This window comes from Urocitellus parryii, chromosome 5 (assembly GCF_045843805.1).
Source record: "Urocitellus parryii isolate mUroPar1 chromosome 5, mUroPar1.hap1, whole genome shotgun sequence".
Classification (NCBI taxonomy): Eukaryota; Metazoa; Chordata; class Mammalia; order Rodentia; family Sciuridae; genus Urocitellus; species Urocitellus parryii.
Window position 1 is genome coordinate 97,657,463 of NC_135535.1, and position 12,822 is coordinate 97,670,284.

Genomic DNA, 12,822 nt, shown 5'->3' on the forward strand with positions numbered 1-12,822 from the left:
GATGTGGCTCAGTGGAAAATTTCCCCTGGGTTCAATCCCCAGTATTTAAAAAAAAAAAAAAAATCCAGAAAAAGAAAAGATAGAAAAAAACTAAACCTAAATACTCAATGTAAGAAATTTCAAATGACAATGAGTAATATTTATGAAGTGCTTTCTATCCGACAGGTGCCATTCCTGGGCATTTATCATATATTTATCATATTAACTCATTTCTTTCTTATATCAACTCTATGTGATAGGTACTGTTATTTTTCCTCTTTTGCAGATGGAAATTGAGACACAAGGCTATGATGTGACTTTTCCAAAGACACATAGCTAGTGAACCAGAGAGCTGGGATTTGAACCCAGGTGGTCTGGATCCAGAGCACACACAAGTACCTTATGCTCTGTAGCTCCTACATGTGTTACATGGCTAAAATGCCCCAGTCTGTGACCTCGTTGACACTTGGTCATCAGCACCATTCCACAAGACTGGAGAATCAAGGTGATTTTTACAACAGCCAGTAGGAAGCTGTGGCTTGAGCAGATGAAAACTTCCTTTACCTGGTGCCTTCCGAGCAACTGTCACCAGGGCCAACTTCTAGGGAGTGCTCTGCACTGAGGCCCCAGGTCCAATGGAGAACCAAGGCCAGCACTTTCACTCACAGAAGCCAGTGAGGCACCAAAACCCACCTGTCTCACAGGCTGGGAGATTTCTATCAGGCTGAGTCCATTCATTCTAAAGGAACTGAACTATCAGGTTCATTCTGTCCAATTTAGTATGGGTTCTTAAAATCATGAACTAAAAACATACTTTGGGATCTCAAAAGTTCCCTGCCATTGTTTTGTTAGTTCCCATTTGTTGGTACCATAACAGGAGTGTTGGGACCTACCACGCTGTACTCCGGTAGGTGAACTTAACATTGTTTTGGCATCCTTATCTCCACAACGCCTACTCATCTTTCAATCATTTTCCCTATTTTTAAGGCACTCGCACAACAAAACTTTGTAAAACTATTATTTTGGTCTGTTCATTCATGCTGCATGAAAACAGCATGGGAGGCAACCCTATGTCGATTTAAATCTTAGCTTTACTACTTAATATGGGGACATATTACTTTATTGCTCTTAGTCTCTATTTCCTCATCTATAAAGTGAGGATAATAACATTACCTTTTTTATAGGGTGATTGTGACGATTAAATGATTTAAATGTTTAAGAGCTTAGAAGGGCCTGGCATATAAGAAGGACCCAATAAATGTTAGCTATTATTTTGTTATTATGAAATAGATTCACATGCCTCATCTTCTTTAATCATCTCATTAAAATTGTAAAAGATTTCCTTCCACCAATTGGGCTCTTGGATTTGGTGATGGTGGCTGGGGTGAGATGGGTAACATTTCCCTCAAGATGGCAATCACATGAAGAAAACTTCTAAGGGCCATCACGGGATGCATGTGGCCCTCCTGTCCCCCCACCCCCACCCCCACCCCCGAAATGACTGCTTTCTATCATCTGGGCCATTCCCGTGTGCTAGAGATAAGGAAAATTGAGACCCAGAGTATTTCAATGTTTGAAATTTCTTAACAAGCTTCAGATTTCCACGTCTACCTGGTGAAAAAAGCTGCCACCAGAGCAGAACCGCCCCTTTAAATCTGCATCCGCTGTTGCAGAGACAATCACAGCACCCCATGTGTGAACATTCTCATGTTAAAGTGATTAAAACTACCCCTCATAATTGTCTCTTAGATGGATCAAAGGAAAGGGTGAGACTGAGAGTCTAAATGATAGGAGGGGCCCCAGAGGAGGTGACAGGAAGAGAATGTTAGACAAGCAGACCTTTTATGTAGGTCTTTTCCTTATAGACTGTGTGTCTGTCCTGTCTTACAGGGTTCACTCTTACAGGCGGAGTTGGCTCATCCAGTGACTTCAGACTGATGGGAAGCATGGCCCAGTGAGCTTTTAGGGAATTGCTATTCAAGTATAACCAGTGGCAACTGGTAATAAAGTGGCAACTGGTAATAAAGTCTATCTTTGAAAGTTACTTTTAGCTCTAAGGGACCTGAAAACAACCGAATTTGGACTAAGCTATCAAAAGAAGTTGTCGTAACAAATATATGTAAAATAAATATATTTTATAATCATTTGTGGCTCCAAGATTTCTAAAGATGTCGTGCCTTCTGGTTGTTGTGTGAAAAGCAGCAGCATTGTTTATTTTGTCTCCTTTCTACATAAGCACCCAGCCCCCATCTAACGCATTCTGTAGGTAAAATGAGTCATAATAGTAAAATAAGAGAAACCTGCTTAAACTGAGCTTTTCATTATGAAATGAATGGTGCCAATCTTGGTTTGGCTGCTGGAAGGGGCAATATTATTAGAAGCTCTTGATAAGGTGTGACAAATGAGAACAGAAGAGGTCTTCTGCTGTTTCTGAGTAGTGTCAGGCAGGACTGTCATGGTTTTCTGAATTTCTGTTGCCCAAGACTCTGAGGGTGAAGAATCTGTGTTATTGACCTTCATACCGCTTGGACATAATGTAAGGATTTTGGAGCCATCACAGAATTAGACACTGTTTAGTCTAACCCCATCCTACAACTAGGGAAACTGAAAGCCAGGGAAATGAGAAATGTTGGCGTCATGATTTGTTCTGGCAGAAAGGAGGATTTGAATCTGACTTCCTGACTTCTAGATCCCACCGTTTAACAATTTCACACACACACACACACACACACACACACACACATACACACACACACACACACACTCTCTCTCTCTCTCTCTCTCTCTCTCTCTCTCTCTCTCTCTCTCATTCCATTTGTCTGGGATGCTTCTGATTTATGGGCTTCATAATAATGCCCTAGGTCTTTGTCCTATGTGTCTCAGAACAGAAGAAATACTGTTGACCTAATTATATAACATCCCCTCCCTTCCCATAACTAATAAGGGAAGAGAGTAGAAATACAGGTTTTCCTGGATGTACGTAGTAATCTGATGACTGCTCTGCTCAAGGCCTGACAGAATTTCAGAACACAATACATTATAGAAATAACAAGTACTCACAAAGTAAAGGGTTTGAATCAGTGTGCTCAACCTTTACAGGACTGGAAAGGGAAGCTGACACTGGCTTCCTAGCTTCTGGCACTGCCATGTGACTGCTAGCAAGGAAGGTGAGATTTCAAGTAATGCCTCACAAAGGGTATCTGTGGGGGAGCTTTGCTAGATTAAATAAGACACATGTGTTTTGTGATGTAAATTCCACTGTGAAATGATCAATGTGTGAACTGGTTAAGTTGGTGGCTGGGATCAGGTGAATGGTGGGCTGGGGGTTGAGTGAAGCCCCCTTTTTGCATTTCACTCTCCAGGCCTCACTGCACCAGGCTGCTCAGCAGCTGACTTGGGCCCTCTCTGCTGGCCCCATTCTCTTCCTATCCTCTCTTTCATATTCAGGCTGAGCATCCCTAATCCAAAATCGGAAATCCAAAGTGCTCCAGAGTCTGAAAACTTTTGAATGCTGACCTGATGCCATGAGTAGAAAATTCTACACCTGACCTCACGTGATAGGTTGCAGCCAAAATGCAGGACACTGGTAAATTGTGTAAAATCAAAACTTTAAAAATATTTAAAAGATTGTATAAAACTACCTTCAGGCTATGTGTATAAGGTATATATGAAACACAGATGAATTTTCTGTTTAGACTTGTTGTTAGAGTCTATAAACAAGTCAGGATGGCGCCTGGCATTTTGCCAGATAAATGTTAGAGTCTGTAAACAAGTCTGGATGGCGCCTGGCAAAATGCCAGAGGGAGTGGTTTGTGAAGTAAGGCCAGCGAGCCATTAAGTGTAGAGATTCCTTATTGGTTGACTGATATATCTAGTTTATGCTAATTAAGATAAGCTGTGTGGAATGTATAAATATCGCTCCGGTCCTACAATAAACGGCTCCCACTCCTGCTGTATCAACGTACACAAGTTGTTCGTAACCCCCCGGTTATTTTGCTGCAGCCAGACTGCAGCAACTTGTGTCCCATCCCAAAATATCTCACTATGTATATTACAAAATCGGAAATTTGAAGTACTTGTGGTCCTAAGCATTTTGGATAAGGCATATTCAACTTGTGTGTGTGTGTGTGTGTGTGTGTGTGTGTCAGAGCCAAGTCAATAGTAACATAAAGAGTCTTGGGTTAATATGCTTTTGCATGTATCCCTAATTATGTAAAATAAATCATTGAGGAAGTAATAATTGATGTGTCTAATTTCCCATTGCAGACTCTTTTTCAGGACCAGATCTTTCTATATGCTAACATATGCTCACATCAATCATTTATTACCCTTCACAATTAAATACAACACTATAGATTCTCAAGACAATTCACACTGAGCTGGATGTTTTCTTTTTGGAGAAGAAGGGAAAGAGGCCGGCGGTGGTTGGAGGTGGGATACAAGTACTGACCCATTCACCACTCTACTTGGTCTGTCTGATATTAAGTCAACACGTATCTGAAAGTCAGTGGTGGTGGGGGATGGCCTCTTCACATCACCTCTGTGCCTTGGACAGCTCTTCTCATTTGATACCACCTCACAGAGACCTATGCTTCTACCTTGCTGTGTCCATCTGTACACCACATCTAAATAGACAAAGGGGCAGGGCATATGCTCTCAGATCCTGCTTCCTGTCTGTTAGCCTTAAGGACAGGTCTCTGAGAATGCATTAGGTATTTTAAGGTTGGTTCTGAAGCCGAGCCACCTGGTCTGCAGGGTGATGAAACCTTTGACCTTGGCCTCATTAGCTCCATTCTCTTACCTACTGAGCTCACCACTGACATAACACTTGAGAGCACAGCTCATTACTACCTATGCACTGGCATATCTGTATTTACTTGGTTTGAGAGTAGTTCTCGGAGTAAGCCAGCTTTCTCTATTGATGAGCTCTGGCAAATGAGAACAACAAACATACCTACTTATCAGTCAAATCAGGCCAAGGAGAAAGGAGGAAAATTTATGATAAGGTGCATCCACATGCCTCCAATCATATTTGGGAATAAAATGGGGACAGAAATTCCAAATGGGATTTTTTTTTTTTTTAATAATAAGAAAAGCAAGGGACGCCCATCACACACTCTGTATCTGAAGGAGCAGACTAGGTAATGTAATTCTTGACAGTGTCAAGCTTCAGTAAACCCACCTCCTCTTTTCTAGAGTGACTGTTGGCTATTATGCAGTCCGGAAATGAACACAGCAAGAAGAGCAAAAGAACATTAAAAACTGAATTGGGGGAGGGAGAAGCTGCTAAATTTAGCAAAGGTAAGGCCCGGGGAAGAAACAATGAGAGAAAGATGCAGGGACCGTGCCAGAAATGCTCGTTTATTATTCTTCATCATGGAAGTTTGCTGTGAGATGCTGGCACAAGGAGGCCACGTGAACCACCTGGACTCAGGCTCCCTTTGGTGAAGTGTTAAGAAAACACAAAACTTACAAAAATATTAGCCCTGCTCTTGGAGATGATCAATCAATTTAAGGAAATTCCCCAAGGGGAGGTAAGGCCCTGGAAATCTGGTCCTAAGGAAAGCACAGTGAAAAAGCACCACTGTACATTTAGGAGTGTTGCATGGTCTACCTGGCAGGAGAATGCAGACACAGTGGCCCTCAGAGGTGAGACTCAGCTCTTCTGTGGAATCAGGCTGAAAACAGTGTTTTTAAACCCAATTTCTGTACCTGAACACCTGCTCTCAAACTACATCCAGGACCACAGTTCCCCCAGTGCCTTCCCATTGTCCACCAGTGCTTTTATGATTCCTGTGAATCACAACAGGAGCAGCAACTGGGACATCAGCAAGAAGCCCCGGCACTGAGCACAGGCCAATAAACTTCCCTAAGGTCGATGAAGAAGCCCCAACACAACACTGAGTCCACATGGTCTGGGTTTTTTCTTTCCTGTTTCATTACCTATTGTTCAAAAATCTTGATCATTTTCCCCAAGACTTTCCTTACTAGCCTGGAAATCCCAGTGCTCCACTCTCTGGTTCCAGTTTCACCTCCTTGGATAAGCTTTGCAAAGGCAAGATGTTGATCACTGTTGTAGAGGGTGGTGGCTTGCAGGGGTCTATGTATTTTATTTGGTCTATTTGGAATACATATGTATGTGCATGTACATGTATGTGTGTGTGTGTGTGTGTGTGTGTGTGTGTGTGTGTGTGTATCTGCGTGTATACTATTTAAATGTGGTGAACAGGTGGACACAGCAAGGTAGGAGCATAGGTCTCTATGAGGTAGTATCAAATGAGAAGAGTTGTCCAAGGCACAGAGGTGATGTGAAGAGGCCATCCCTCACCATTTCACATTTATATACACACATATACATGTATATATATTTGAAAATTTTCATAATAAAAAGGTGGGGTGGGCACAGCACCCGCATTATCCAACTGCTGTGTTTCAAGGTCTAGCCCCACTCTTAGTCATTTACTCTGCCTGGAATGTTCTCCACTTCATCATTGCTTATTAGAACCCTGCTGGACCTTCAAGGAATCCTCCAGAGAGCCCTTCTTTATGAAGCTGACTTTGCTTCTTGTACTTGGACATAACCTCCCCTTCTATTCTCTGTCTCTATGGTGTCTACTGTTATAATTGGACTTTTATTCTCATGTGTACATTTGTCTCATGGCTTCAATTAGATTGTGAGCCTCAGAGAGTCAACTCCATCACATCTTATTTATCTAGGCATTTCCCCCAGTGCCTTCCACATTGTAGGCACTCAATAAATATTTGTTGACTGAAAAATGACTTTGCATGAATAAGAACAGCTAATAAAGTTAACAATCAAACCCCAGGGGGTTTGTCTAAACCTCAGGTAAGGAAAGAGCAGCCTTGTCCAGTACCTTCTTCATGGTTCTGATGCAGTAGGACCTCTGGCTGAGTGTGGATAGAGTTTCCAGGGTGGAAGAATGGTGAGAAAAGAATCCGAGGTTTCCTCTGCTTCAGGATATGCTGAAGGAGTTCATAAAGCACATCACCTGGGAAGAAAAGAAATGGGAGAGAGACGGCATACTTATTCCACTGCTGCTGACTGGGCTGAAGCTACGTGACTGGCACTTCGGTATGGACAGTCGGTAAAAATAATGGGCATGCCAAGTGTCCTCGTGGAGCTCACAGGGACAGGACACAGCCCTTGAAACTCAAGACGTCAGAACCATGTGATTTTTTAAAATTAAACATTTTTGATTATGAAAGCAGTATATAAGAATAGTTTTTAAAAATGTGCAAAACCAGAAAGGAAACAAAACCACCTAGATTTCCATTATGAAGTCAGAGAAGCCCTGGTAATGATGTCTACCGTTATGTAGTGAGGATCTGGTTTTAGTAGTTAGGAACCACTTTTCCCCTCTACCTTAGGTTTTGAGGATGTTCCCACATTACCGAATTGCTTTAGGAGCTGGCTAATGATAGCCTATTAGAGTAACATCCCAGACATTAGGAGGAATTTAAATTTTCCCAATTTAATTCCTATTATTTTTGTGAAAATATCCTCTTTTACATATCTCTTTGTTTGTACTTCAGATTATTCAAAGAATTACGAAGTCAATTTGTATGAACATATTTTATGTTCCGATGACAACTCAGATTCTTTACAGAAACCTTCCCAACAGAGACAAATACGCCTTTCTAACTGACTCCAACCCTGGGCAGGAAGAGAATAAAAATGAACAAAATTCACAAGTCCGGTCAGAGGTGCTAACTATTGACGATGCTCTATAAGGAACTGGCACAGTCTGGGATGCTTCCCTCCTTTAAAAATATATATAGGCATTATGCCAAGGTTCTACAAGCTCTAGAGAATCATCTTAAGATGTCAGCCGCTGGCAGAAGATGGTGGGGGCCGGTTTGAGCGGAGGCCCCTCTGTTCTGATATAGTTGGTATTTGAAGTGTCCACTGAAAATAGTTAATTAGCAAAGTAACTGTCATGGTCTGGTCCTCCCCTTTGGCTTAAATCCAAGTTCAAAATGCAGGTGGGTGCTTCAAAACCTTATAAGGATGGGTGGTTAATCTTTAAAATGCTGTCCCCCCTACACCCTTCCCTACACAGAGATATGCAGTCAACAATTGTACCAAACAATGGGCCTTTGTTTCTAATTTTAGCCATTTTTTAACAGATACTTTAATTAACAACTTTAACTGCATATTCTGGGCTATAGATATTGCTATATTATTTTTTTCCTCCAAATTTAGCACGTATCTGAATTCCATATTAATTTCTTTCTTTCTGCAAATCTCCACTCCACTGTTTGTACCACATGAAGTTCCATGGCTACCCGATCCCAAGAAATTCCTGGGGGAACCTTTTGACCTTGCTTTTAAAAACTTTGTTCTTTCCTCCACCTTTGAATTTTGGTTGCTATTAGTGTAACTTACTGCCACTACTATTTGGATAAGAAAAGGCTTCAAAGAGATGAAGATGAAGATGAAGTCTCTTGGGTGTTTCATTAAAAGGAGACAGGCAGGAAAATGCAAAGGTGTTCTGACCACACTTTTGGAAATGTCACGGATCAGGGAGGACCTGGCACACGTGGCCATGTTTGAGAGCGGGGAAGGGCTCTGGCACTCATGGACTCCAAATCTAGTAGTCATGGTGATGGCTCTGATGAGATGGGGATGCGCAGCCCAAAATACAGTCCTATTTTAATGATTCGTATTTTAATCTCACATAAAAATAAGTCCCTAATCAACACTTGGGTGTTTTTTTTTTTTTTTTTTGGTTTAGTGTAATGTCTTCCTGAACTTTTCCTAATTTACATGGCCTCACACTTGCTGGGTTTGATCCTGTGGGTTTGATCAATGTTTTATTTCAGTAGTTGCAGAACAGAAAATGAAAACATTAAAAAATGTGTTCCTGATGATTACTATTACTAAAAAAAAAATGGTCTGTAATTAGTGTATCCATTTTGGAAGGGGAGGCCAGGAAATATAAATTTAGTGTCTGTGAGGGTGTTGGAGGCTGTTCACGCAGCAAGGCAGCTGAGGTGCAGTGAGGGGCACAGACTGCGGAGGCAACCGCCTGGGCATCAGGTCACCTTGAGCAAGTCCCAGGACTTCTCTGCAGAATGAAATTGTAGCACCTATCTCAGATGCTGGCTGTGAGGGTTACATGAGGGAAATGTCTAGAAGTACCTGGAGCAGGGTTAATGTACATGTTGCCCTCAAGTCTTCCTTGGAGGCTGGCTCCGGGTTGGAGAAGCTCCCTGGTGGGGACCAGAACAGGGGCTGGAGGGGAGGAAGCCACTCTCCTCTGTTCATAAAGGAAGTGAGGCAAGAGAACAGAATGGTTTGGTCTATGCTCTGAAGCTTAGCTGACTGATACTTCCTTAGGCAAATCTCTTAACCTTTCCAATCCTCATTTCCTCATCTAGAAAATGGTAATCAGCATCCACTCTGCAGGATTTTTGGCAGGATTCATGGAGTGACATGGTCAATAACAAAAAGCTCAATGCAGCATCAGGCAAAAAGTAAGCGCTCAGCAAACACTAGCTATGGCTGTCACCACCACCATCACTCACTCTACATTATTGTTATTAATATTAGTATTCAAGGGGCTTAGGTCAGCTTTGTAGGCCCCTAGAGATGTCTCACATGGAAAATAGAAGAGGAGGGTCTGGATCATGGTTGTGGGTTCCTGGGACCCTGCAGCTGGCCTTGCTAGGTCACGCCCTCAGAGACACTGACATGTGCTCTGCCTCACACTCTCCCAGGCCTGCTGGCTGGTTGGCTTTGGACTCTCTCATCCTGGAGCTGGCCAAGAATGCCAGTCAGTGAAGCTTCTCCCTGAGCATGTAGGAGAAAGCAGGGGGAGGTTGAGCCAAGCAGGACTCTTGCCAGTTTCATACCTAAACTGTGAGCCTATTTTGACTACTGCTAAGATAACAGTCATAAATGCCATCTAGTGGGGGTGGCTATCAAGTGAGCATGGACCCAAGTCCAAGGTGGTTGGCCAGAAAAAAATTTAATTTTAAGACTCTAGAGTGTGACCATGACTAGACCAATCCATTCAAAGACACCTTTTCACAGTAATCAGGATCTTGGTCAGGGAATGTGACTGGATTAGCATAAACATATCACTACCATGGGAGTGTGGGGCAGATGAGCTGTGTAAGAACTATGCATGTTGCATGACTGGTGTACCTGTAATGACATGGCATCTTAGGCCTAGAGAGGATTTAGTGGTTTCTTACATTGACTCAAACTTCTGTTTGGTATGAGTCCCCAGCTACTCTTTCTCTGCCAAGAAGTAGCCTTGGACGAGTATGTCCTGTGATGGGCAGCTGGCCATGGCATAAGCAAACCATATTTGGATGGCTATAGTTGGTAGAAAATTCTGTTGAGTTGGAATCTGGCCATCCCTGTACCTAAGTTCTTAGTCTTGGCTTCTGGAGAACACAAATCGTGTGTTTTATCTATAACAGGTTTCTAAATGAAGATGCCCTTCCAACTTTCTCCTGTCCACTGCCCCTTAGCTCTTCCAACACCCAGCCTGTTCTACCAATACACTCTTCAAATCCTCATATACACAGGAGATCATATCTAAGAAGTATATGAACAAAAAGGCTCTCTGGTATATAGAAGATATTTTTTAAAAAATATTATCACTAGCCTACTGAAAACAAAGAGCATGAGCCATAGTCTTATATATCTAACTTAGCAAATGACCCCTGGCTTAAATTCAAGTGGCATTTAAAAAAATTCTTTGTGCCTTTGGTTCTTGTTAAATCTTCTCCATCATCCCAGAAAAGATGTAACTATACTAACTAATGCTTTATTGCACTAAGCAATGGAATCCAGGGCTGTAGGTCAAAGGACAATAGCTTTTTATTTGTCCCTCCAAATATCTTTGTGCGTACATACATAGTTCATGTACTCATGTGACAGGTAGAGGAGGATTTGTCATGAAGTTAGCAAGTTTCGGGGCACTTCACTTGCATAAGTCTCTGCAAAGGGTCCTAGACGTATTTGTATCCCCCAAATTATAAGCTTTAGGTCTTAAAATATAGATATTCTTGTGGGTGCCCACACAAATAGACATAATACACATACCATATTGACATGCATATCTTGAAGTGACAAGCTAGGATGTACTTTGAGAATCCTAGATTCTATTATTTTATTGAAATTTGTTTCAAATGGATAGTAGAGAAAGTGAACAATACCACAATAAGTTGTCTTATCAACCATACCACTCTCTGGAGACCAAGAAAGTACAGATGCTACTGAGAAGGGGGTGTTAAAATTCATTTAAGTTATTTTTACTTTTGGAGGAAAATACTGGGGCTCTGAAGTAGGGTAGTCCCAAGTTTGAGTCCTGGTTCCTCTGTTGCCAGTTGCATGCCCTTAGGCAAATTATATTCCTCTTTGAACCTCAGCTGAAGGCTTAGTTCAGTATTTTGTGTAAAACGAGAACAATGCCATGGACTTGGCAGGGCTGTTATGGGAACCAAATTAGATGACATGTACAAAGCACAGGTACCTAACATGATGGATGCTCAGTAGATGGTATCCCTTGGAAGTATAATTGTTAACAGACAAATCTCAAATACTCCCTTTGCTTCAGTGTTTTTGTATTGAAAGCACATGTATAAGTTTCACAAATCATTTTCGTATGAATGGTGTATTTTTTGGTCCCAGTTGACTAAATGCCGATTCATAAAGGCATTTCTAGTTACAGTCATCACTTTCCATGGTTCCCCTCATTCACAGTCATCTCATCAAATCTCTTCTTGGGGTTTTTGCTTTTAGTTTTTAAGCAGTTGCAAGCCCCCCTCCCCTCTTTTTGTCCCCATCCCCTCCATGTCTTGCTCTGTCCCTCTTGCCCCTCCATAGTCAAACTGCCTGGACGGGCTACCAACTATTGCTCTCTCCACTTACTTCTATTCTGGTCTCCCCTCTAACCCTTCCTCCAAAAGGGTCCTCCTGAAATCATCCTTCTGCTATCAAAGTGGTTGGTCCTGGGGAACTGCCTGGCTTCTCGGCAACCTTCATCACCAGGAATCACCACCTCCTTTTGAAAACATTCTTAGGCTACACAGAGTTCTACTGCTGGCTTTCTTCCCTCACCTCTGCTCTTCTTCCATCTCCAATTCTTCACTATTAAGGTTCCCTGGGGCTCTCACTGACCTTTTCTCTTGGCCAATCTTGTCTGTTCCCATAGCTTCAACCAGCCTCTGCTCAATTTGCTCCTGACAGGCATGTCTTCTGAACTGCAGGCCCACATTCATTTAACTCCGGGTACTTCCCCTTGGATGTCACACAGGCTCCACACAGTTCATGTGCCAGACATAAAAATCTTTACAAACCCGAGGGGGTTCCCTAGTTCCGTTTATGCTCTATTAGTTCATCAGGCCAGAAACCTGGGAGTAATCCTTAACTCTTCTCTCCCTTTCATCTAACATCCAGTCATCAATACCTATAGACAGCCTTCTAAATATTCCTGGAGTCACTCTTTTCTCTCTGTTGGAGCACCTTAGTTCAAGTCACTGTCATTGTTCCTCCTGTTTAAACAGACTGGCCCACCTCCACCTCTGTACCTTGCCATGCCACTCCTCAGCTTAAAATCTTGTAACACTTTGCAAGCCCTGTGTGATCTACTGAAGAAATAATGAGTGACTAGGTGAATGGTAGTAAAGTTGCAGTGTATTCCATTCTGTTTACCCTCCCTGAGTTTGCTTGGCTGGTCCTATACAGGGGGTGGCTGGGGAATTTCCAGTTTTACTATTATAAATAGAATTGCTAAGGGCATCATTTTATTTTTGCGCACTTCTGGATGATTTCCTTGGGATATTTTCTTAGACACAGAATTATCA

At 42.2% G+C, this 12,822-nt stretch overlaps 1 protein-coding gene across 3 annotated transcripts in view; it reads right to left on the reverse strand.

Annotated features, from left to right (window-relative positions):
- The window catches only part of Etv6 (ETS variant transcription factor 6), a 224,431-nt gene that overhangs the window by 30,392 nt on the left and 181,217 nt on the right, over nt 1–12,822 (reverse strand). For all 3 annotated transcript variants that reach the window (XM_077798879.1, XM_026412111.2, XM_026412110.2), the window contains exon 4: nt 6,855–6,989. In XM_077798879.1, coding sequence (XP_077655005.1) covers nt 6,855–6,989 — 135 coding nt within the window. The remainder of the gene's footprint in view (nt 1–6,854; nt 6,990–12,822) is intronic.